At 40.3% G+C, this 25,764-nt stretch overlaps 1 protein-coding gene across 4 annotated transcripts in view; it reads left to right on the forward strand.

The window, feature by feature from the left end:
• Window positions 1-25,764, forward strand: part of foxp2 (forkhead box P2) — a 96,947-nt gene that overhangs the window by 37,748 nt on the left and 33,435 nt on the right. For 3 of the 4 annotated variants that reach the window (XM_041977381.1, XM_041977380.1, XM_041977382.1), the window contains 2 exons: window positions 2,221-2,407; window positions 19,817-19,903. In XM_041977381.1, the coding sequence (XP_041833315.1) occupies window positions 2,231-2,407; window positions 19,817-19,903 (264 nt within the window). In that variant the 5' untranslated portion in view covers window positions 2,221-2,230. The remainder of the gene's footprint in view (window positions 1-2,220; window positions 2,408-19,816; window positions 19,904-25,764) is intronic. The other variant, XM_041977384.1, reaches the window with a different exon arrangement.

Raw genomic sequence — 25,764 nt, forward strand, 5'->3', positions numbered from 1 at the left:
TGCTTTAGTTTGCATTGCATTTGGATGTTATTAAAAATCCTTATTTCCTTGTCTCATGTATCTTCAAGTTTTCGGAACATCCATTGCTGGTCCAAGAGAGAAAGCAGAGAAAAAAGAGATCGAAGCTCCATTAGAATGTTCATAAAATCGTAGTAAAGGCAATCAGACAGTCTTTCTCTGAATATTTTAAACATTGGGCATGTAAAATTTATGCCTAATTTGAATACTTATTAGCCGGCTGATCTCGGCTGCAGCCTTGAGTTTCTTATGCTGAGATTCATCACCGGATTGGATGTCACATTGTGCCAGTCTACCCCCCCTCCTTCCCATTTCAACCTCACCACCACCTCCTTCCTCCCGCCCATTCCCTCTCTTTCTCTTGCTCTTTCACTCTCTTATTCTTTCCCACTGTCTTTCTCCATCACCTCCCCACCTTCGCTTTCTTTTCTTCTGTCTTTCTCTCTTCTCTGTCTTTTCTCACCATGTCTCTCTCCATCAGTAGTGAGCGGCGCAGTGTTTAACAGGGGCCTGTTTGTTCACAAGCACGCCTTGTCCAGGCCTCTTCCCTATTTACTTGTGTCCCGGGCAGCTGTCGCCCTGCTCTGTGTAATAGCTCAGCCCTGTTTGTTCTCCCTGCCTAGATCCTGTTTATCCTGGCTGTGGACATCCTTTACGGTCTGTTCTGTATCTGCCCCTCATCAAACGCGCACACACACACACACAAATACAGTGACAGACATATACACACTATTATTAAAATGGTATTTACAGGCCAAAGAATACACATTAACCATATGGGCTGGGCAGAAATGCACACAAAAACACATTCACATGCAAACATCTTTCGCCTCTCTGTTGTTGCAAGTGAATACTTTTACCTATGCTAGTTTGCTCTTGCAGACTGGAAAACAAAATATAATAAGATTAAAAATTTGATCTGAAATAATTACATGTTTTTTTTAAGTTTTAAGTCTTTAGGTATTTTATTGTCCATTTTCTGAATTGTTGTCAAACTTTTTTCAAATATAATTTTTAGGACTATTTTTCATCCATAATTGTGTTGCACAGTCTCAGTTTGGTCTGAGTGTCTTTTATTTCTTCTGAGTATGTGGAATGATGCTGGTGGGGCTCCAAGCAAAGGTACAGAGCATTAAATGTAGGGGATAATGATAAAACATTTATTACTAAAAAGAGAGGAGGTTATATGCATAATTTATGCTGTTTTTAGCACAATCATTAGTGATATTCCTGATAGAATGTTTGTCCTTTCCTCTCCTTCCTTTTTTCTCCGTCTGACTACCTTTCCATTTAAAAAAAAAAGTCAGTTTCTTGTATTTATTTACAGTTGGATTAGCTGTTTTGGCTTGTAAATCTACCAGAAAGTTTGATTCATACCAGACTTTTTTTTTTAATGTCAGAAAAAAAAGAAAAACTATATAAGGTTTGATTAAAAGAAAGGGGGTTAAGAAAGACGCGAGCATCTCTCCTCAATGGAAGCCTGCAAGGCAAATTTTATTTTATTTAGCCACAGCAAGGTAGACAATCCCATTATAGTTCTCATCACCAGGCCTGCACTATGTGATTTGGTGCCTCCTCCTCTCCCCCCACCAAATTTTAATTTTACATGATTAGCTTTGCATCATTAGGCAACTTATTTTAGATGCAGAAATTTGACAGCTTTGACACATTTCTCCTTTTTTTTTCTTCTTTTTTCTTTTTTTTTTTTTTTAGCAGTGCCCAATTCTGTTTCTCTTTATGTTATGTCTGGTAAAGTACAAAGAAATGATCAGGTATTAAACACAAACCTGTGTTAGGATCATTTATTTGTTTAATTGTTGAAGGATTTTCTTTTTTTTTTTTTACCTTTTTTTCCAATTAAAGTAGGCAATTATGGAAATAATAGCAAAAGTAATTTATAAAACCAGGTGCTTGTATTTATTTATCTCAAACTTTTCAAAGATATAAACATTTTTAATATTTAGGCACCCTTCCCATTTCAAAAAGCACTGGGACATGCATCTCTTTGTATTGCTTCATTTACACAATGAATGCATAATTGCTCCTCCTGCATCCCCCCCTCCCTCTTCTTTAAATGCTTTAATTTGCAGAGGGGGACTGAGGGCTTGATAATGGAAGCGTGCAAAGAAAAAAAAAAAGGAGGGAAAAAGGGGGGAATTGTAACAAGAAGAGCCCTAACTGGTGCCTCTTAATCACTTCTAGGTTTTAAATCATGATGATGCAGGAGTCGGCCACAGAGACAATAAGCAACAGTTCAATGAGTCAAAATGGAATGAGCACCCTAAGCAGCAGCCAATTAGAGGCTGGCAGTAGAGATGGGAGATCAAGCGCTGGTGACACAAGCAGCGAAGTAAGCACAGTCGAGCTGCTGCATCTGCAACAACAGCAGGTAAGTTGTGTTTCTCCCCCGTCTCGTCTCTCTGCCGCTCTACCTCACTCTCACTCTGTTTTGCTCTCCCTCTCTGCTCTGCTGTGCTCTTGCTCAGGCGGTGCTGGGGTAGTTCTTCATAGGCAGAAGGCACACTGAATTGATATATTGTTTTGTGTGTGTGTGTGTTTTTTTTGTTTTGTTTTTTTTTTGAGTATGTGGAAAACAACTCTGTTTATATAACAGACTGTGTTGTTTTCTCATCAGCTTGTTGTGCTGTCAGCATGCTTTGCTAGTAGCTGCAGATGATGAAAGTCTTTAGTTTTTTTCTACATTTCAGTGTATCATTGTGTTGGCATTTCAGTTTCTGTGTATATAGAGGTTGATGCAGACATGTGAGGCCGTGTGAGAAAAGCTGTGTGTGGATGTATGTGACTGAGTGATGACAGAGGAAAAGTAGGATGGAGTGAGGAAAGGGAAAGAGTGTGTTGGGACATTGCACAGTCCAGTGTGGGCAGTGTGTGTGTGTGTGTATGTGTGTATGTCATGGCAGCATTGTATCCACCAGAGGGCCTCCTAACTCGGCACTAGTTTGAGGCTCACACACACACATGCAGATACACCAGCAGCAAAGAAACCTTTGACCAAGGCACTTCTTAAAAACTACCTTGTACCCCCAATCTCTATTTCACTTATCTTCTTCTAGAACTTATTTAGTTAGATATTTTCTCTTTTTTTCTTCCTTTTTTTGTTTGTTTCTGATTTGATCATTTTAACTATTTGTGAATTTTACTGAATTGCATATCACAAATGCATATCACAGACAAATGTTTGGTGGTGTTTGAAGTATCTTTTTTTTTTCCTTTCAAACCCATGTTTCATTGTATTCATCTCAGTCAGAGCAAGTTGGGGGTGAATGAACTGCAGGGGGGTGTGAGAGGTGGTGGTTGGGGGGCAGGAGTTGTGAAAGTCAGTCGCCAGCAGAGTAAAGGAGTCAAGTGTCTCTCATGTCTTTTCACGGTAAATGATGGCTTTGACAGTTTGCCAAAAGAGCAGTGGGAGATTGGGTCAGAGGGCTATGCTTTGGGGTGAATGGGGGACAACGCCGGGGGTTCGTAATGATGCGTGCTGTCCTTTTGGCCTGATGAGAATTTTCGTAGTAGCATATATTTGTATGAATGTGTGTGTATTTTATGAGGCAGCTGAAGCCCCGTGGTCAGATCAGTCAGGGCCACACAATAGATGCAGAGATGTTTGTGTGTCTGCATCTGTGTGTATCTCTGGTAGCAAAATGAAGCATGTCCTAGAGGCCCCCATTACCCCCATCCTTCCACCCATCATCCATCCACAGCAGAACCTCAGTTGTCCTGCCGGTGGCTGCAGCAGCATCGTAGCACTTTGGCTACACCCCCAATTTATCACCACCCTGCAACTCTCTCTGCACACACATCTGATTGAGGTCAGTTCTGTCCTGCTCTCAGTCATTCTTTTACATTTGGAAATGTCGGGTCCAGAGCTGTGGGTCCAGATCTGTGGCAATACAATCAACAGATAGAGTGAAAGAGACAGAAAAAGATGGGAGAAAGATAAAGATTCAGGTAAATGATCCCACTGCAGGTCGCATTGCAGCACACTCACATTCCTTATCTTGGAGGGCAATTCTTTGCTGAAAATAATATTTTTTTTGTCTTTTTTTAAACAACAATTTAGTATAATTTTGTTATAAATGCATACATGTGTAATGTCTGTGTGAAGGAAAACTTTATCACAGCTGGAATACCTAGAAATTTCCCAAATCTGATTTAGAGATTTAATAAGACAAAGTTACTCAAAATGGTATTAAAACTGAGAAGAGAAAAGTCCATTTGGAAATGTTAAGTCAGTAAATGAAACAAAAAAGCTTCCTTGTTAAAGTTTTTTTTTTTTTTTTTAAGGAAAAAAAAAGGCCACAGCACCAAGAAAAAGGCGATGTAAGCATATAGTGTCTAGTTAAGTCTCTGAGATGGACGTACGGCTAAGAGCTGAGGCATTGGGGGGGGCTATGACAGTGTGCGCCTTGTAAAGAGGCCAGCCCGAGCCTTCTCCCAACCCTGAGACAGACACATTGAAATGAGCAGGCCAGCTAACAGGTCTCTGGAGGCTTTTTAAAGCAGGGGGCCTGTGCTGCTAACTTCACACACACTTCCTGTGTCGCGTTCACTCTACATCTCCTCAGAGATGAAACACAGTTCAAGGAAGAAGGAAAAGTTTTTTTGTTTTTTGTTTGTTTGGTTTTTTTTTTTTTTTTTTACTTATTTAAAAATATGTTTATCAGGACAAAACAGGGCTGTTTTACACGTGTGTCACCTGAAGAAGACAATTGAGATGCTGGCAGTTGTGTTAAATGACAGTTTGCAGATCTTTTTAAAATATGGACATTTTCTGGTCATATGTACTGACACCTATCTACACTTGCACTTTTTTGTATGTAAATCTTGTCCACATTTGCTCTGAGTCCATTTTCAAGTAAGGCTGTTGGGTTTAATTTTCCACCCATATTTGGAATGACATTGAGTGGTCCGCTGGGTATAGAAGCTTCAGTCTCTCATCACGCTGCTGGGGGGATGATTAATAATAAGCACTGATGAATTCTCCACTGTCCCTATGGGTTGTGCCATTACCTAGCAGCTCCAAAATACCACCTGCAGCTATAATTAGAAAAGGAGCATCTTAAGGCCTCATCACCTTGGATTTGGCCAAAGGCTTATGGAACACAGATCAAGCCCAGGTTACAGATCATTTTTGCATATTCAAATATTTATTGTTGAGACCACACAGCTGTGTCACTTATTTTCATTTGGTTGATTATATTTATATCATGTACCACTTAGAATGTATATGCTTAATATTTTTTATGCAGGTCATTTGAATAGTAACCATTGTCACAATTAAATTTCCAACCCCCTAATTTCTGTCAGGCTTTCATCACCACATTCCCAAGGTTGTCTAAATAGACCTAATTTGATTTGAGATCACAGATTAGATACCCACTGTATCTGATTGCAATTTACCAGCTGCAGATATGTATCAGAGCAAATGATGAATGTTACACAGCCCTAATTACTATGCAAAATGATCACTACAAAAGCTGTCTTGCGAAACAAAAAAAGGAAAGAAAAAAAAAATCCCAAAAATGTGCTGAGCTCATGTTAACAATCAATTTGTCATTGGCCTTAGTCAGTATTATGTTTTAATACTTTTTGCAAATGCATTGATCTTTGGATCTATACCATAATGTCCCATAATGAGCCTGTTAGTTGATTACAGTGGTCTGTGGACTTAATCCTGCCAGGGTTATCAGTGGGATTGATGAGCCAATACTCAGGACTACTGCCAGCTCTAAATGAGCTTGCTACCATAGGAAGTATATTGATATTCAGAGTAAGATGGAACCCCCAGCTAATCTATTATGTTCAAGTCAGACCTTTGGATAGCTGCAGGGAAAACCTTATGCCAATGCAACCTACTACTTTGTCTCCAGGTCTCACCCATTAAGTGCAAACATGATTAGAAGGTTACAACCTGTAGTTGAAATATTATTGCAATCATTTTAACTGCATAGCCTATATATATTGATTAATTTAAAAATACACTATTTTCTCTTGAATATTAAAGATATTCTCAGATAACTAGTTTTTATAAAACACTGACCCAATTACATGCTCACCGTACCTGGGAGAAATCAGATTACTGTAATAATTTCATCTGATGCATCTACATGCACTTCTAAAATACTATATTCAAAAGATCATTGTCTATGTTTACCGGCCAGTGTTTCCACCGGGTTCACAGCCAGAAATGTTGTGATTAAAAAAAAAAAACACCCAGGGCAGAAAAACCCATTATCCATTATCAGATTTAGTTCATACATGCATGGTGGTGTTACTTCCTGTCCTTTTCAAAACATTTTCCATTTGTTAAACATATGGCATAATCTCAGGGAGAGAAGCTGATTTTAGATGGAAGCGACACAGACGACCTTACAGTTGTGCATATATGCTAAGTTCTCACCTAGCATCGGTAAGTCACACAAGAGTTGGGTCACTGTTGTCACCTTAAAAGGACACGTATAAAAAACTAGAAGCAGTCAGAGAGCACAGACCTTCGCCAAGCCATTGTCCTTTTTTTTTTGCCAATGATTGGCCATTAGTTTTAAGTGAGAAGCTCCAAAGGCAAAATTATCCCTATCTCTGTATAGTAAAGAATCCTGGATCCAGGCGGTGATCCAGATCATCCCCAAAATCTAATCACTTGTTCCTTATTCCATTTCTGAGATTTCCTGAAAATTTAATCAAAATTTGTCCATAACTTTTTGAGTTATATTGCTAATAGACAAACAGACAGACAACCCACTACTGCCAAATACATGACTTCCACCTTGGCAGAGGTAAAAATTGATCTCCCTGTTTTATGAATTGATATCGGATCCATTAAATTTGAATCAGTTTAAAACTGATTTTTTTAATCCAGCCATAATCCGTCATCGCTACTGTCATAGGAAGGATCTACATGTTGGTAAACTGGTTAGATATGCATTTTTCTGTGTTTTTGAGGCACATGATGCAGCAAAATGCAAACTACCCATCTTCATTTAAATAACTGCAATATTTTGACATAAATTACAATAAGTGCGCCGAGGTGCCATCTTACTTCTAGGCTACCCCTGTCGCTACACGAGAGGTAGGCAGTGGTCCAACTTTAGAGTGACAGCAATTAACCTGCCTTCCTAGCTGTTTAGCTGCAGGAAATAGAAAGGATGAGAAATTTGACAGCATGTGATAGGTAGTATTTAGGGTTTAGGGGCAAATGAAATTCTCCCCAAAATGAAAGTCATTAGGGAAGAAGTTACCCCACAGACAAAGGGCAAAATGACAGTATATGTGCGTGTGTATGCATGTGCACACTCATCTGACATACACATGAGCTCATCCTTCTCTTATAACAACTCAAGTTTGTTGTTAGGTGTAGACACATTTTTCACCCATCATCACTTTCCACAAACAAGCCTCAAGCATCTTTCTCTGTCTGTCCTTCACCTGCCTCTCTGCCTGTCTCTTTGTGCCATATTTGAGAGGCCACACACACACCTACGATGCAAATCTGTGCTTTGCCCTTGAGCATAATTTAAAGGCCTAATCACCCAGACTGTCCCTTTGGATGGAGCACGGAAGGAGGGTGGGAGGATGGTGTCTCTCATTTGCACCCTTACACAAAGAAGCTCATTAGGTTTATCTTTCAGGCCTGAGATTGCCCCACTCAACTGTGTAAATAAGACACTGGCCCTGGCCTGATGCATCAATCACCTCTCAGGACAGGAGAAAGACCTCAACTGAAATATGAGCGATTTCATAAAGGAGCCTTTTGTTAACCATCATAGTCTGTGCCAAGATAAGGTTTTTCAGTAAAAGCAGGAGGAGCATTAGGAAGGCAGCATGTACTGTATGTCTTTGTAAAATTATTTCCCCTTTCAGTGAGAAGACACCTCTTCTCCAGCGATCCTTGTGTCTGACTTATTTACAATGAAAGCCATCCTTCTTTTTATTTCAAACCTGGCTATCAGCAGACAGTCCCCATAGAAGAGTACATACAGGCTTGTGACATATAGGCCTGTAGTTCCCCCTTCTGCGATGACACTAAAGATATAGGATGTGAATGACAGCATGGCTACTGTTTGCTCACCCTTCCCCAGACAAAACACAGTATTATTCTATTATCTATCTAGACACTACTTCTTCCTCCTGCTCTCCCTCTGCCCCTCCTTCCACTCCCATTTTTTTCTCAGCTCCTTGAAACCTGGGCTGTCCATCTATGTTTAAGACACATTACATGTGGCCTTCTGGAATTTACAGTGGTGCTCTCCCAGTAACTCCATTTCGCACAGGCGTCCCTTGAGAGCATGGCGAAATGTCAAGCTGCAAGGCTTGAAAGAGACACGAGGAGAAAGGGACAGTGAGAGGGTGGAAGAGAGAGCGATGGAAGAATTGTGAGGAGCGGATGAGAGATGAAGTGAAATCTGCTGGAAATGAACACTTATGGGCATTTTATCCTCAGGCGGTTGGGAGCTATGGAGAGGAGAGTGTACTTTACAGGTCAAAGGCAGCACCGGTAGAAACAATTATATGTTGTGCATATTCAGGCTTGTGTGAGAGAGCATCATTATTTCCCAGAAAGACTATATAAAGTTATAAAGTGCTATGAGAATTAACATTTTTATGTGTTTTAGAGAAAGGGGTATATTTAAATTGATTTGTTTGACTTGACATTTTTGTGTTTTTCTTCTCTTTTGTTCTATGTAGAGCAGTAGCCCAGTGAAAAATGACCAGGCCAGGGTTAACCACCCCTGTGTAAATAAGAGTCAGTCATTGAGTCACACACACTGTCGCCAATAGTACCACAGTCTCAAGCTAACCTAGTGCAGGCCAGGATCAATGGCCACTTCACAACTCATTTCCTTTTACGCCTCCCTAACTGCCCTGGTCCAGCTCTGGGAAATAAATGGCACTGAATCTATAAGTTCACTCACACAAGCACAAACACATACACAGGCATGCCCACACACATAGACACAAACCCAGTGCTTTCTCCGAGTGGGCTGAGCGATTGCTTCAGCTCAATACCCCTCACAATAATTTATTTGCAAACTGACTTGGTGGTGAATGGTGCATCATCTTTAGCAGCCTCACAATCGAAAACAGGCATTCTGTCATTGTTTGTTGCCACTCCCCTGTCATCGGCTTAAACAGTCATTAATAAAGCGGGGTGGAGTGTTACTGTCACACAAAACCTGAACACATATATTTAAATACCTCTGTTTTCTTCTAATGTGGACTTAACTGGAGGATGAAGAAAACTCACATGTGAAGGGTGTGCTTTCTGATGCATACAAGGTAATGCATTGCTGTCTGCTTTCACTATAATGTTCCCCTACCCCCTTTAAAAAAAAAAAACGGCAAGTGGCTTATAGTCATTTGATAGGCCACGACACTGCTATCCATTTAACAGAGCTTAAAAATCCTACATATGCATATGCCGGGGTGTCTTAAGCTGACAACCAAAAGACAGGATTTGCTAGAAGGCAGCTTTGGAGTGTTGTGAATTTAACAAGCATGTCTAGTATTACAGTTCCTCTCTGCTTTAGTCATGAATAGTAACAAATCAGACTCTGAAACGCATGCCCGATGGTTTGTTGTGTATACCCTCTTCTACCCTCTTCTCCTTCTCTAACTTATATTAAAATGACTTAAAATCTAGTTAAGAAGATGACTAGCAAGGAGAAGTAGCATCTTTACTGTCACTGATTCTCATCCTTTCATGCGCCCTGAATCTCTACTAACAGATTCCAGGTATCATCACAGCTTTTTGATGCACTTGTTAACACTGTGCTGCTCTGATTACCTTCATCCCTGACCCAATTTTGAATAAATAAATGGGTCTAGCCATCTGCCAAGTTGTTTGTAGTTATAATATTACCAGCCTGCAAGGGGAGATGCTCTTTACGCATTGCCTCCAAACACTGTATACATATGTAAGAGGGCCAGCCGGGCTCTCAGCGCTCTCCTCTTTGCAGCTTTTCATACAAATGCAGTAAATAAGCTCAGGCCGTGGGGAATTGAACGCTTCAAACAGACAAACTGACTGACATGTCACTTAGCGCTGGCTTTGGCTCTCTTCACTGCAGGCTTTGGTGCTGAAGCTGCTGGGTTTTAGAGTGTATCAGTCAAGGTCTCATCTTGACTGGTGGACTGCCATCTCTATCATTTACAACTTTATGATAATTCCAGACATTATTATGATCATATGTATTTATGTATATATATATATATATGTATATACAGCTTGGCATGTATAAAGTCAGGAGAGGTAATTTGTAAAAGAAAATTCACTTACAGTTTAGTCCTTCTGGAAAGTAAACTGAACACTTGTTTTGAGCAGCTACAGAGAATAAGATGTACTCTAGTCTGAGGTTAATGATGGAAGTCACGCTAGGCATCCATTGTAGCAGAGACAGACAAGCCCGCCTCTCTCCGGCCCATGTTCCCACTCAAACAGCCTGCCATTCCTCATCAAGACTTAACCACTGCTTATTTACCCACACTGGGGACTTAACTTGCGCGAATTGATCAGTGATAGCAGTGGAAAGCTGCTTGTTCCACCCTGATAAAAATGACGCCTATGAGCATATGCAGAACATGCTTTGTGAGCTGGGCGCAGCACTTCAAGCTTGAGTAGACACTAAGCTGATATTGGTTTCACGCTTGAACCCATAGTGCAAAATCTTCCAATGGAAACAAAGAGATTTGATTGTTTCTGCATATGCATTTATCAGAAGTTTACATGATAAATATACATTAGGCTGGTGGCTTGGTCATGCGTGGTATTGTTTCTGTGATACTATTCTTCATGCATTCCTTTTCACCTGTTTGGACTTTTTCATCCAATTCACCGCGGAGCTGATAATCCTAATTTGCACAAAACTTCAAATGGATTTGTAGGAGTTTTTGCATCGTTAGTCTTCCCCAGAATGTGTGTCGGAAACTGCTGGAAACTGTTCTTTGTTGGCACACATTTTTAAATGAGAGATTTTCTTTCTATTTTTTTTTCTTTTTTTCTGAGGCTGTTTTTTTTCTGTGACTTTGTACCATTGCATAATTTAGATTTAGAAGTTGAGGTTTCTGCAAAATGTATGAAATAAAGTCCATTCTCCTTTTGGTTTATTCTCTACTTCATTTTATAATGCTTCCTAAATTAAACGTCAATAATCTTTCATGCATATTTCAACCATAGTTATTTTTTTGTTTTTTATTTTTGTTTTTTTATTTTTTTTATTTTGAGCACCGGTATAATTTGTGCTGTCCTTGTATGGAGAGCTATGAAGAAACTGATCATGCTTTTGGCACATTTATCAAAGCCCAAGAAGAAAAAAAATGTAGAAAGGAGGCCCTTTTCTCACATAGCTGGACTAAGTGTGCGACAGAGTGATAAATTTTCTTGTTAGGAGAAATTACATCCACTAACTTGAGCTACTTCAGCATGAAATTGAAAAAGAAGCATTTCTTGCGAATTTCCATTCTTGATGCAATGAAAGATGTAGATTAGCCTTTTGGAAAAGGGTGGGTGCAGGAATGAAACTCAAGAACTATGATTCTGCTCACGCTTGCTTGTTCTTAGAAGCGTGATATAGGATGCTGTTGGAGAAGTCTTTGTTTATGGAAGTAAGGCGCACTCAGGCTGGTTGAAGATTAAGGAAAAGCTTGTTTAACATCTCTCTCTTTTGTGTATGTGTGTGTTATAGATGTTTGTATTCATGCTCAAACCTTAAGCAAGCCTCTTTTTTTAACCTCACCCTGGTCACAGTTTGTGCTCCTTTTCTCCATCTTTTTGTTTGACTTTCACAGACAAACACAGCTTCCTCAGGCAAGTGCCCTGTGTTGGTGAGCGTGTTGTGTGTGTGTGTGTGTGTGTGTGTGGTGGTGGGGGGGGGGGGGGGGGGTACTGATTGACAGAGGCTGACTACATGAGTGCAAGATAGATAACTGTATCTTCTTCTTTTCACTTAAAGGTCAAACATGCATCACTGTAATTGGAATATTCACAAGGTAACCACCAAGGTGCAACACAGAGTGGATGAAAGAAAGGGAGGAGGAGCATTGGAAAAGATAGATGTTATATAAGCAAAGAGATAGAGAGAGGAAAGGAGAAGTGAATGTGATCCATTGCCCTTCCACCTGCAGGCATAGTGAATGTTTATTAAGTTGATCTTTAGGGGAAGTGAGGCACTATTTGAAAGATACATCACCCATTTTTCATTGAGGGTACTGGTGGTTAATGGCAGTAGACACATAAACTTGTTTAAACTGGTTAATTGTTGTTAAAACTCCTATTAAAGTCTTATTTGCTTCAGCAGCAGGACATAAAACTGGATCAAGTTGTCTACCATCACCTGATCAAAAAAAAAAAGAAAAAAAAAGATTGATTAGCAAATTGTAGTATTGATTAGTATTAGTAGGAGATTATGTAAAGACACTAGTGTATCCTAATTTATTATCCACTGTGTCACAATATGCTGCCAATAAGCAGAAGTATCTTGAAAACGAACACTGGAAAACGTGCTGCTTCTAGGACTGAGGTGAGTTCATTTAGAGCTTAGGTTGGGGTGCTCTCTCTCTCTCTCTCTCTCTCTCTCTCTCTCTCTCTCTCTCTCTCTCTCTCTCTCTCTCTGTTCCTCTCTCCCTCTCTCTCATCGACCACATGAAGAGGGTAACACTTAGACTCAACACTTAACCTGAGCTCTGCAGGATGAGACAGACAGACACTCACACTATTGACCTGCAACAGCAGAGCCCCCTAGAAAGGGTCAGATACAGAAGTACTCAATCAGCATACAGAGTTGGGTTGCACGTGTCGGTGTCATTACAATAAGTATGTTTTTTTTTTTTTTTACATTTTTGGTTTGGTAACTGCTATAGTTGCTGTTGTGTTTTCCCAAATGACTGTTTTTTGTAGGCTTAGAGTCACAATATGCCGTACATCCGTAGTAGCGATTTAATTTAAGGTAAATGTTGTTTACCAATCTTAGAGGCAACAACTGAGATCAGCTAAGGTTTACACAATCTTATATTTATCACAAAGACCCCAATGTCTGCTTGTGCATGTATGTCTTATGTGCAGCACATGCACATATTTGTGCCAACATACAGTATAAATTTTTTTGCAGCTTCTGTTAGTGGGATTTTACTCAAAATCGTCACTTTTGCGACAGCTGCTAGTTCTCTTGTGTCGTAATCTGGCAGCAAGTCACCCCTGGCTTTTTTTCGTGGGAGCCTAAGCCTAGTCAACAAAGACAGAGAAATGAAATGAGCTTCATTCATGACGCCTTTATTCTGTGTCTGATCCTTTGACAAGAATGATGAGAAGATGCCTGCAGTAGTTTTTACAATAGCTTGGCTTATACCTTTTTTATGTGTTTGGCATGTTTCAGATTTATGTGCATGCTACCTATAAGCAATTAAGGTCTTTTTCCCCCCAGATTTCCTTTTTTTTTTTTTTCCATTTGGCTCAGCCACTTTTGTATGTTTCTGTCTTGACTGCAATATTTCATATCAGAAATTTATCCAACTGTGTAACCTCCACTTGCCTGTAACTGAGGATTAGAGAGGTCATATTCACCTATTGAGGAAACCTCAGGAGAGAGTGGGAGTGTGTGTATATCTAAAACTTAACTTAAGCCCATACTGGCTTTGATTTTTTAAAATGAATACTTAAACATCTGTGTGAGGCAAATGCTTAACTTCTTTTTTGTTCCATTTACACAAATACCCTCCCTGGATTCTTCAATTCTCATCTATCTATTTTTCTTTCGCCTTGTCTCTAAGTGATAGTATATTGTGAAGGTTTGCAGAACCTCAGAGCAAGCAGAGGAGGTAAATTATGAGAGTATATTGAGTTTTCTTGGGGTATCTGCCAATTGTTTGCTTTTTTGATTTGTCATGAAGATTTCACACAATCTGCTAAGCTGAATAACTTGGAAAGTAGTGGAGAGTTACAACATGGGCAAATGAATGATGCAGATCTGGTTGCTTTCATCTAAAGTGCAAAAATAGTACACTTAATAGTAAATAGTACTCCGAGTGCCCCAGTAGGTTTACATGTTAAGTCAAGGTTGATCTTTGATAAGCTAATAATAATTATGAATATATTCAGTGGTTAAATATCATTAAAAATGGTCTTATTAAAGCAGTTTTGACTTCTTTCTCAGTTTAGGAATAGAAATCTGAATAAAATACACTTTATCTTTGCTTTAACTGGTATATTTGCACACAGTATCCATGGTGACAAGAGCAGGGGATGGGATGTTAGTCACCATTTGTGGTTACAGTGAAAGACAGCAGGTCATGCTCTCTGTTATTACTGCCACAGTCTGTCATTGTCTCAGATGACACATACATATTGGTGCGGATGCACTCTTCAACTTTCAGACAGGGACACACAGTTCTGATCTGTTATCTGTAAAACAGACCAACATTTTGAGTTTGTAAGGGGGTGTTTATGAGGTTATACAATGGAGTTAGACACCTCTGAGTCCCTCTTACCATCAGCACTCTTCTCTCTCATACAAGCTTTCTTCCTGGGGTAAATTCATCTCATCAGTCCTCCAGGGACGGTGTAGCTATGCAGCTCTGTTTACTGTGGTAGAAAGTTAATATAAATTTTCATCAGTGGGAGAAGTTTGCACATATGATTCTATTTGTCCTTCATTATTAGCACCTGAGTCTTTGGCTGGGTAGGCATAATTGTCTACAGACACAGGCCAAATAGATGCAAGGGAAAGGCAAATAAGCACACCCCAAAATAATTTGATGCTTGTGTGTTACAATCCGTCACCCTAGGAATTCTTAATCTAGAAAATCAATAAACAAGAGGTGAGCTAGGTAGGAGAGAGGGGGAGGGAAGAAAAGATGTGAGAGAGAAATGAATAATGTGATATGAGTGCATAGAGAGAATTAGGGAGGGAGCAAAGGGGGAGAGGGAGAAAATTACTTTTAATTCAAACAATAAGCGAGCAAAATAAGTTTTGTTGTCACTTACCACCACAACAAATAAGCAAATATTAGAAATTATTATATTTTGTGCATGAACAACTTTGTATGTAGAAACAGGAACGTGGAGTAGCTGAAAATACACCGGAGTAGCAGTGTGGGACACAGAAGCCCATTGTTCTCCTGGATGTTTTTACCTCTGTCTTGAGGCCCAAGCAGATTCTCCACGGACCGTTGATTTATTGAGTCATACATTAAAATGCTCATTACTCCTGCATACTTTCCAAATTCTCCCTTTCTCCCTACATCATGTCTCGTTCTGTATCACAGAGGTGCTCTCTGAGAAATCACCCACAGATTTCATTTGGAATTTTTCATGATTTTATTGGGGTTACACACTTGCCTCACATTTATCAGGTCTAGACGATACAAATTTGGCAGTGGGATGATAGCGGAAACCTCCTTTCTCTCAACTTTTACAATAAGTTTTCAAAGTTTTTTCTGTCCAGTATCAAATATCCTTGCTACTTTTTGTGTGTGAGCAACTGCAGTCCAGAAGTCATTACTTTATGTTTTCTTTCCAAGTACTCAACCAAGCAGACTAGACTAAACCAAGGTGTGTATTGTGTACTGTCTGGGCTTTGTGGAGGTGTTAAGGGAACTGAGTTGAGGCTATGAAGAACCTTCACTCGTTCTGACCTTTAAGGAAGGGATACAAGTATTTCCACTCTCATGGCTGAGATACTTCAGGCACACTTTTCTTGTTTTTACAAAGTCAAACCCCTCTTTTGCATTCAGGCACTGTGCGGGACATCTTATCCCTCTCCTCTTTTCATTTGTTGATTCTTTCCAGCTAGCCCCTTCAGATTTGTATCTATCCATCCATCTGCCCTGAATCCACTTACATAAGAAGATAGGGTCTAAATATTTTGGTGTGGAGTGTCAGTGCGTATCTTCCCCTCTAAAGGCACAGCAGCCTCAGTCCAATCAACCATGTTTGTTTGTTCAGCTTAAACTTCTTTTGGCTCATTTTCCATGGCATGCAACTCCCTCCAGCTTGATAAAGAGTTGCTCTTTTTCTGATTCGCATCCTCTCCCCTCCTTCTGAGTCTTTTTCCTGGAAGCAAAGATGGATAAGCCTGGTGATGCAGTGTTGTGTGTGTATGTATGTTTATGCCTCAAGTGTGTGCGTGAGTGTGAGAGTTGTCAAAGCTGTCAGCTTGACTGGAGTTGTTCTGGCCGACAGCCTAGTGTTGAACAGCAGCCCTTTAGTCCCTACAATAAACACACACATGCATACACATAAAACATCTGTTCAGCACACCATAGGAAGACTGCGTTAGGATGATGCAACCATATTTCTTAGTGATGAATAACTGACCTGCCATGTTTACAGCTAATTTCTGGAACAAAGCTACATCACATAAAAAGGTATCTGTTGAGGGCACCTTGTTACATACTTGTCGTCATTCCAATATTATCTATCTCCCTTCATAAAACAATTCCCAACGTGATTTGAGTCAGGAAGCGATCTACACTGTCCAAACACAATGTCACAGACTCTCAAATAAATCCAATTCCAATGTCATGGCTGAATATTGTGAAGCCTCCATGTGGATTTGAAAGAGTGACATTCTTTGTGGATGGCTTATTTCCTCCTCACTCAGTTCCAGCGCTATCACCAACAATAAGCAATCTGGAGATTTGTAATGGCTTGGCCTCCGTATTGAAGGGCCTGCTAATTTGTTTCATGCTTGTTTAAGATCTTTGCATGCTCCTTTACAAAGGTGCATTGTGATAGGTGTTGCTTATTGCTGTGTTCTGTATAGTCTTGTATGGAGATGGGGGATTTTGCAGGGGGGGGGTGTTCTTTTTCAGGTCCCTCTATCCTCCTCTATCTGTCAGCTTCTCCTCACTCTCTCCTTTTTGCGCTCTCTGGTGATCTCTGCATGCCTATTAATGTTGGAGAGGAATGCCTGTGTAAACATTCTTGTTTCTCAGTCCGTTTCGCATAATAGTTGCCTGTATCGCCTTTCTCCTGACCTCACTATCTGAAACCAATTACACCAGATCCATTTGAGCTGAATCTTATTTTCATAAGGATCTCTGTGTCGCGGTCTTGGTCGCTCTGTGTTATTTTCCCTTCTCTTATTTTTTTTTTTTTTTCCTCTTTTCCAGCCTCAGTGATGGATATCAACATCAAATATGCCTCTGAGTGCCTTGTTATTTATATAGTGGGGCCTAGCTCTTTTTCTCTTTTGCTCTGTCTGGCTTGCTCTCTCATTGTGAAGAATGTGTCACATTGTGCTGTTTATACAATGTGTGCATTAATAGACTGGGGATGTCATTTTTTCGTGCATAGCAACCCAGGTTAAATAGACAGTGCGTGTGCACTTCTCTGTGTTTTTGTCCGCTGCGGCAGCTCTTCAGCGAACTTTTTGATGACTTTCCTTGGCATTTGCTTCTTTTTGTGGTTTCAGATGGGCTTTGGCTCACCATCCACATCGAGTCAGAAGTGAGTAACACAAGTTGGTGCTTTTTTATTGTAATGACTGAATACTCAGAGCTGGTGACTGTGAGTGGACAAAACTTTTATTCCCCCCTTGCCTTCCACACTCTGACAGACTCCTGAAAAATGGCTAACCCTGCTTTCACCGAAGAGGTGACAGACAGTTTCAGATGTGTGGAAAAGTTTGTCCGGTGTTGATAAGATCTGTGTTATGTTTGGAGAAGTGCTCAGGCTGAGTAGACTTCTTTTCTAATAAGCTGGGTGCAGTTGATCTCTCATCACCCTTCTGCATCACCTCTCACGCATACACTTCCTTTGATATTAACTTGGCACAGATATTGGAAGTGCAGTTAAAAACCTTTCTTTGTACTCTAAACCATGTGTAATATATCGAGCAGCTCTCTTGACTTTGGGTATAACACAGCAAGTCATTATCGATTCACACATGGATAAACATTTCCACCCCAGACAGCTACCTTGAGCCGCACTCATCAAGCAGCCTTCCCCCTAACTACTGTGTGCAGGACTCAATAAGCCTCATAATTACTTTGATTCACCAATCATGGTGAGATTAATTGAGGCCTGTGTTTTAATTAGCAAAATGATTGGCTGCATTCAAGGAATTTGTTTTGTCTTTTTATTCAGATGGAAGCAAACACCATGTGTGATTTACTAGCCATGGTGTGCACCAACAACTAAACTTCATGCTGCTGTGTACAGCTGCCCACTGCAGGTGTTCATGTGTACTTCAGTGTGTGATCTGAAAAAAAAGGCTCAGCTTACAGATGACACTATACACACACACTCACACACACACACACACACCGACACATACATATTATAAAGCATTGGCGACTGGGCTCCTCTTACTGAGGAGACAGATCAATGCTGTTAGGACCCAGTGCCAGTGTAATGTGTTTGTTTACTTTAGATCAGAAGCTCTGGCTCCTCCTGAGCAGCCAGACAGCCCCCTCCCCAGCACCACCCCCACCTCTCAAGGCATCCCCTCCCCAGGTCTGTCTTTTCATAATTGATCGGGCAGGGTATGAGGGTGGGGGGGCTACATTCCCTGAAGGCTTAAGACATGGCAACTTTTTCTCTCCTCCTCCTCGTTTTTACTGCCTTCTTCTGTCTGTCTCCTGTCTTCTCCTCTTGTTTGCACAGGATCTCAATGTACTAGTTCAAACATTGTTCCCACCAGCTTGCAGAGCTGCGCCATATGCACGCACTGTCAAGGCAGCTGTTGTCATGGATACAGGCAAGCACCAGAATGAAATGAGTACCACTGATTCCTGAAGAAGTGTCACTCTCCTTCTGTTTTTTTATTTTTTGTATTTTTTATTATTTTATTCTTGCTCCTCCTACTTGCCCTGTCCTTTTTAAAGCCAAAGCAAAACTCGTGTAAAGTTTTTTTTGTTTGTTTGTTTTGTTTTTTTTTCCTTTTTACTTATTTATTTATTTATTTTTATTTATTTTTTTACCCAATCCTGAACATCCACTGTATTAAGCAGTGTGCAGCAGCTATGCCAGACTTTCTCTCATCCTGCTGTTGGAGCTGCAAGCCTGACTGTACCTGAACCGGAAAAAAATTACGCCACATCCTAGACTCTTTCATTCTTATCATATTGTTGTCTAGCAAACACATCAAAGTCCATTGACAACAAATTGTACAATTCACCAGCACAATTTAAAAAAAAATTTCATGTCATGTGTAAACAATTTTGAGCTAATTTGATTAGACTAGGAAAGCTCCTCTGATCTATTCATCTCTAACCATCGCCCATCCTCTGCACACCAGCACCCGTAATGCATAGTGTAAAACCTGTGCTGCTAGTTAATTCATTCTAAATGTAATCTGATGTTGATTTTGTCAACTTTAATTACAGCTCCCAGGGACACTTCACATCGTGCTGCCTCTACTTCAAATTGATATTATGAATATGCAAATGTGGTGGTAATTTGCAGAGAGAAGTGGATATTTCAGTTGAGCACACACTAGACAGGTCAATTTTACTCTGCCTCTTTTTTTTCCCCTCCCCACCGCCCCCTCCATTCTCTTCTTCAGGGGTGCTCTAGACAAACGGTGTTTATCCTTGATCACAGCTCTGTGAATTGTTACTAAAACATATCTTCAGCATAGTATTAACCACATCAGAATGAACCGTTTGATACCTGACAGGGTTTTCAGTCAGCGCTGACTGTTTTTATGCGTGAAACTGAGAATTATTTTCGCTGTCAGCTTCGGGGAATCTAATAGTTTATTTTCTTCATCTCTTCCCTCCTCCCCATCTCTCTTTTTGTCTTCTTTTTTTCACACTGTCTTGTGTTGTGCTCTCTTCTTTCCAGGCACTACAAGCAGCGAGGCAATTACTCTTGCAGCCAGGCAGTGGCCTGAAATCTCCAAAGAGCCAGGACAAGCAGCGTCCACTGCAGGTAAAGCAGCTCCCTGTCTAATCTCTTAAGTCCTTCCATAATACATGCTCCTTTGAAAAGAAGATTTCCTCTGTTCCACAAAGTTTGTTTGATTTGCAGACGCAATCCTCGGACCTGTCATTGGAATCTTAAAGCTGGCCAAGCCAGTCTCCAGAAAGCTAAGCGTCACGTAGATGCAAGAAAAACACAACAGAGAAAAATCTCACAAAGCAAACTTTGAGCCAAATGCTATTTGCTGACTTCTAAGCATGCACCTTATGGTTTAATATGATGCATATTGTCTGTCAAACTGGACAATTATACTAGAAGTATATCCAAAGGTTATGACAGTTGAAGGTCGTCGTTTATCTGTATGCTTTTCCACACGAGATCCATGGTCTTGTTGACACAGAAAATCCAGAGGTTAGTTAATATTTGAAAGATGTCAACCTGACTAGTGAGTTACACAGACAGCTAATTTTAACTGCCTGTCATTTCCACCCTTCAACACTAATTCACCTTATTGATTCGTAGAGCTGTCTATTTCTGTTGTCAGTGATTTGGAGAAGGTTACACATGTACACACACACCAACAGCTTTGCACTCTCACACACACATTTCCTGCAGTTTTCTTCATGGTGTTAAGATATTTCTCCACCAAAGATTTTTTTCGTTCTACTCGTTTACATCAACAAGATGGTTTGTTGGTTTTTTTTCTCCTTCAAATTATGTAAGGCCCCTTGACATCTGCTCTGTTTTTATTATAAGTAGTTTCCTCTTTTTTTTTTTTTTTTAAATTAAATTTATTTTTAGCCATTCGAAATAGAAGTGCGGGAGTTTGCACCCTCCACTCAGATAATAAGTACTATCAAGGAGCAATGGTTTACCTCATTAAGAGCTCCGTGCATTTCATTAATGACAGGGAAATTGGCGTTAACCTCACCCGTTGATATTTTCACAGAGACTAACAATGGCAACACCTTCAATTGGAGTCACACCCCTGTGTATCTAATTACGTACTGGTGAAGAAAAAAGGTTGCAAAAGACTTAGTCGTGCTTTTATTTGAAATAATTCAGCTCAAACTCATCTAGATTGTTAATATTAATAGTAGGGTCACTCTTCATGGCATCTGTATTGTACATACTTTGAAACAGCTTTTGATCTTTTGAGTTTGAAGTTTTTCTATTAGTGAAGATGTGATGAAAGAATTGTTGAATAATCACTAGCTCTCTTTAGCTTATTTTTGTGGTTCCTCTGTTTGAGGATTTGTATGCCAAAGTTAACTGATTTAAAATATATAAAATAAACGGCCTGAATAGCAGCATTGAATAAGAACTGTGTGGGTGTGTGACAACTGTCAGCCCATACCCAAGCTTCTGCTTCTAATAACACCAACAGATGGTAAATATTGGAGATTTACATTTGCTTACTCCATCCTTTCCTGGTTGACAATATGAATCAATATGAATCAGACCTGTCCTCAGTTCCTGGCTAATTCATTTGTTGTTCCAGCTTTTATTAACATCCTCACCTCATTGTTCTAAAAAGTCACCATCCACAGTGTCATACTGAAGAGAAGCTCTACTGGACTCACTGTTTTATGGTTTTAGATCATTTTCACAGTGGGTGGATGTGGTTATGCACACTTGAATCATTTCAAGTGACATTTTAACTGTAATACTCCCTTGTGGAAATACCACAACTATACTTAATTAAAATGCTTCTTTTTATTTATTTAGTGTTTTTTTTACTTTTTGTTCTTGTCTTAAGGGAGTTTGCCCAATAAGGCTGTGTTATTTACCTGGATTATGAGGCCACAATGGGCGCTACAGTGCAATATTTTATTAGCTTCACAGCCAGATAAGCGTCAATGGCAATCAAGCTACATGTTTTCCACCCGAGGAATCACGTAGATTGATCCCCTTGTATGATTAGTGCAGCAGAAAGTGGGAAAAGGATTAATATAACCATGACATCCTGCTTATGGTAGAGATGCTGATAAATCCTCTGCCAGTCTTCTCTCCTCTTGTTCATCGTCTTTGGTATTTAGAAGCGAGAAATGATCCATAGATCATGACATGTAAATTATTTAGTACACAAGCATCTAAGTGTCTCAGCTTGCAGTTTTAATTACTCGTATTAGCGGCTAAAGGCTCTCGCCTGACTAATTCTATCCGCTTGCTCTCATGAGTTGATGATGCGGAGGCAGAGAGTTCTAGCACTTACAAGCATGCATGTTAAAAATACAAAAAAAAAAAAAAAACAACAGTCCCACAAACACAGACACAAGCTGCTTCTCCACATTTGCGTAATGTGACAGGTCTATTATTACACAGTAAGCCCACGGGAGCACTCAATAAACACCTATTTCTTCCTGTAAATCCCCCTGTCTCCGCCATGCTGCTTACAGGGCTCTCCCTAGGCGCACAACACCCTCTTTTCTCTGCTTCTCTCTCCACTTGCTCTCCACTCCTCTATGGCAATATCCCCCCTCTGAAAGGCATTTATACACTGACATTTGGAATACAAATAAAGAAACGCGGACAAGTAGAGGCGGAGAGGATTACAGAGGCCTACGGATCTGACAGTTGTTTCACTCGCACTCACACGTACATAATGCATCTTCACCCAGCCTTATATCGTACACAAACACATGCACAGCAGCAGTTAAAGTTTTGGGGTTTTTCTTTTGTTTTGTTTTTTTTGCAAGAGGTAACTTTGTGCTCATTTTGTGCAAGTTTTTGCTCATCATAAAGAAATTAAGCAGAGCTGGACTTTAGAACTATGTTTACTTGCAGGCAGAAATCTAAAGGATTCAAACACAACTTCTTGTTGACATCGTCTCTTTTTACCACACCGCCCTAGTGCTTCTATTGTGACAGCCTGTATTGGGGGGTGCACATAAAACCGCCAAAATGACCTCCCACTCACCCTGCCATGGAGGTGTGTTAGATGGGTGCTTGACAATGTGAATGAGCCCTCTGACCTTTCCTGCTAGTAGTTAACATCCAGTTCTATATCATGAAAAACTTGAGGGTTTGACCTCAAGGTGCTGAATAGCTTTTTACAAGACTAATGACCTCTGTTACTTCTCAGTTTCAGCTCCAAGTATGAAATACAAATTTTAAGGTTTTATCTTGGTTTTTGGATCATAAGGGTTTAGTCATGTTTTCTGTATATTTGCAGCTTCTGCTGGGGCTAGTCAAACTGACTCTGGGCACTGGGCCATCTGAGAAGTGTCACACTTTTAAAGGTCAAGTCTGTGAGCCAATATCATCTCAATAGCAGCACTCATCTGCTCATTGGCTCTCATCCGGAACACACACACACTCAAGCATAGATGCAGAGAAAAGAGCATTAACGGTAGGTTTGAGTTCAGGTTAGCTGACTCCAGTGTGCATGGCTAAAGGATGCTGGTTCGCATTTACATTTATGAATACGTATCTCTGCTACATCCCCTCTGGTAGGATCTGAAAATAGAGAAAAATTATCACAGAGAAGGGAAAAAAGAGTGGGGGGAAAATATTATATTATTCATGAGGAAAACTTCTGTTGACTCTGGGAGAGAGAGAGAAAAAAAAATGTCAGCACATTTTTAGTCAAATACCCTTGGTTACCGCTTTTTGTTACCAGAAAACAAGATTTTTCTTTTTTCTTTTTCATGTACCGTCTCCCTCCCCTACCTTGTCTTTTTTCCTTGCTTTTACAACAGCTACAGGACAAGACTGCTAAATTGCGAGGACAGAGTAGGTTCATCATTGTGATGCAAAAGAAGTTGAAATGCAACCCCAAGGCGAGGTAGCTGAGTTTCAGGGATCAAGAGAAAGTAAGAGGGAGGGATATAAAAAAAAAAAAGTAGCTCAGACCTTTGATGTAGCAGCAACAAATTTACCTTGTGACAGAAGATACATGGGTGCAATAAACGAGTTATACCAGCCCTTACACATGCAATCAGATGATTCTGGCCAGGGTGTTAATTGGATCCTAACCGGCAGATCTGATACGCCTGGGCCCTGGTGGTGAGGGGGAAAGCCTTTCCAAGTGATGAACTATAATTCACTGAGCTGCTTGAAGCACTTGTAATTTACTGTGTGTCACTGATGAAGAGGCTGATCCAGTGGAGGCCATATTACCTGCAACATCAGAAGAAAATGCTCCCCCCACCCCCATCCCCCCCCCCCCCCCCCCCAAACCCTCTCTTTGCACTTTTTAATTCCGTCCCCTTCACTCTTTCTGTCGCTCCCGTTTACTCTTGAACTATGTGCACCTGCAGGGAAGCATCAGTCGGGAGTGAATTGTGCCAGTTAAGCGATAAGACCATGCCAGCACGCACTGATAATGACACAAACAATGTGCACAAGCTATGTTGCACAGCCACATTGGTGCACACTACATTCAAGAGGCTTAATCAGGAAGTTTCTTCATGTAGAGATAAATCAATATGGAAATAGTGCTGTGCCCGTCCCAATCTCCTCAAGCTTTTTTATTAGATGCTTTTACATGATGGGTCTTTATGTTATGATAAATTGCACTTACCATGCACTGCTGCCAAACTGCTATAGAAATTGATTTTGGAAAACATTCAGTAATCTACTTAGCTTCAGTTTTGACAATTTGGACTATTGATCTCCTTAAGCTGAACATGCATTTGAGGGAAGCTTACATGTGTGCGGGTGTGACTTTACAGTGTAAACACACATGCATTACTTCTTATCCACATGCTTGAGCTTGAGTCAGGCTCTGACCAGTCCAGCTCACCCTGCTGCCTCTGTGGTCTTCTTGTGGACCATCAAAAGCCATCAATAATATTGTGGCCACATTTGGCAGTAATTGGCTACTAAATGAGTAGTGTAACTGAAAGGGAGTTAAGAGGTCAAAAGTCCACAAGCTACGATGGGGGCCTGAGTTTTGGTCCAGTGCCCCCAGGGGATGCTGAGAAGATTGAAATGAAACAGGGATGGGGCGTGGCAGTGGCAGGGTTTCTCCCTTCTTGATTTCTTAATCTTTTTTCTTTGCAAAATGAAGCCAGTGGCTTAATTAGCAGATACTCTCTCCTGCCAAGGATCCACAGTAATTGGCACTGAGGACCTTCTGCTTTTATCTTACCAGTGTCTGTAACATAGCTCAGTCCCCCTGTCCACTGCTACAGGAACGTCTGTCGTTAATAACCGCCCCACAATATTTATGGCAGCCATCTAATCACAAGTTAACCCCCTTGCTTATTACTACTGAGTGATTTAAATGGAAGGAAATTAAATAAAATTAATTCCTCTCTGACAGACTAATTGTTTAAGTTTAAACGCCGATAGTACTTATCTCTTGTTTTACCTCATTTTATTTCAGTCATAAGAAAGCATGTGCCCCATAGTGGTGTAACTGTTTGAAGTGTATTTGTTCATACCTCAGGATCAGCTGCTTTGTCAGCCAGCTAGAGAGCACATAGTAGAGCTGTAGTGTTTTACATCTAATGCCAGAATTCCCAGTTAAATCAAATATAATGAGAGACTTGGATGCCAGATTTGGCTGGAAGAAATACCTGAGCATGACCTTTTGCAAAGCATTGGAGAGGGTAAGACAAGAGTGGTGTAATGATGTGGTTGTATTAGTGAAGGCCCCACTGGTGTTTTTACATCATGAGCCAATTTAAAGGTCCTTTGTTTTGCTCTCCAACTGGGAGGACAAACTAGGTAACTTTAAAGTTCATGTCAGTGTAGCTCATTGTACTTTTCAAGGCAAGATTACATAAACAAATGCTGAGCTCAATCTTAAATGTGATTTTTTTAAGAATGATTGTAAAGTAGACATCACATTCAGATGTTTTGTTTTTGTTTAACAAGCTGGTTTTTTCCATGCAAATTTCCCCTGTAATAACCTTTTCAGT

The sequence above is a fragment of the Melanotaenia boesemani genome, chromosome 23, assembly GCF_017639745.1.
Source record: "Melanotaenia boesemani isolate fMelBoe1 chromosome 23, fMelBoe1.pri, whole genome shotgun sequence".
Lineage (NCBI taxonomy): Eukaryota > Metazoa > Chordata > Actinopteri > Atheriniformes > Melanotaeniidae > Melanotaenia > Melanotaenia boesemani.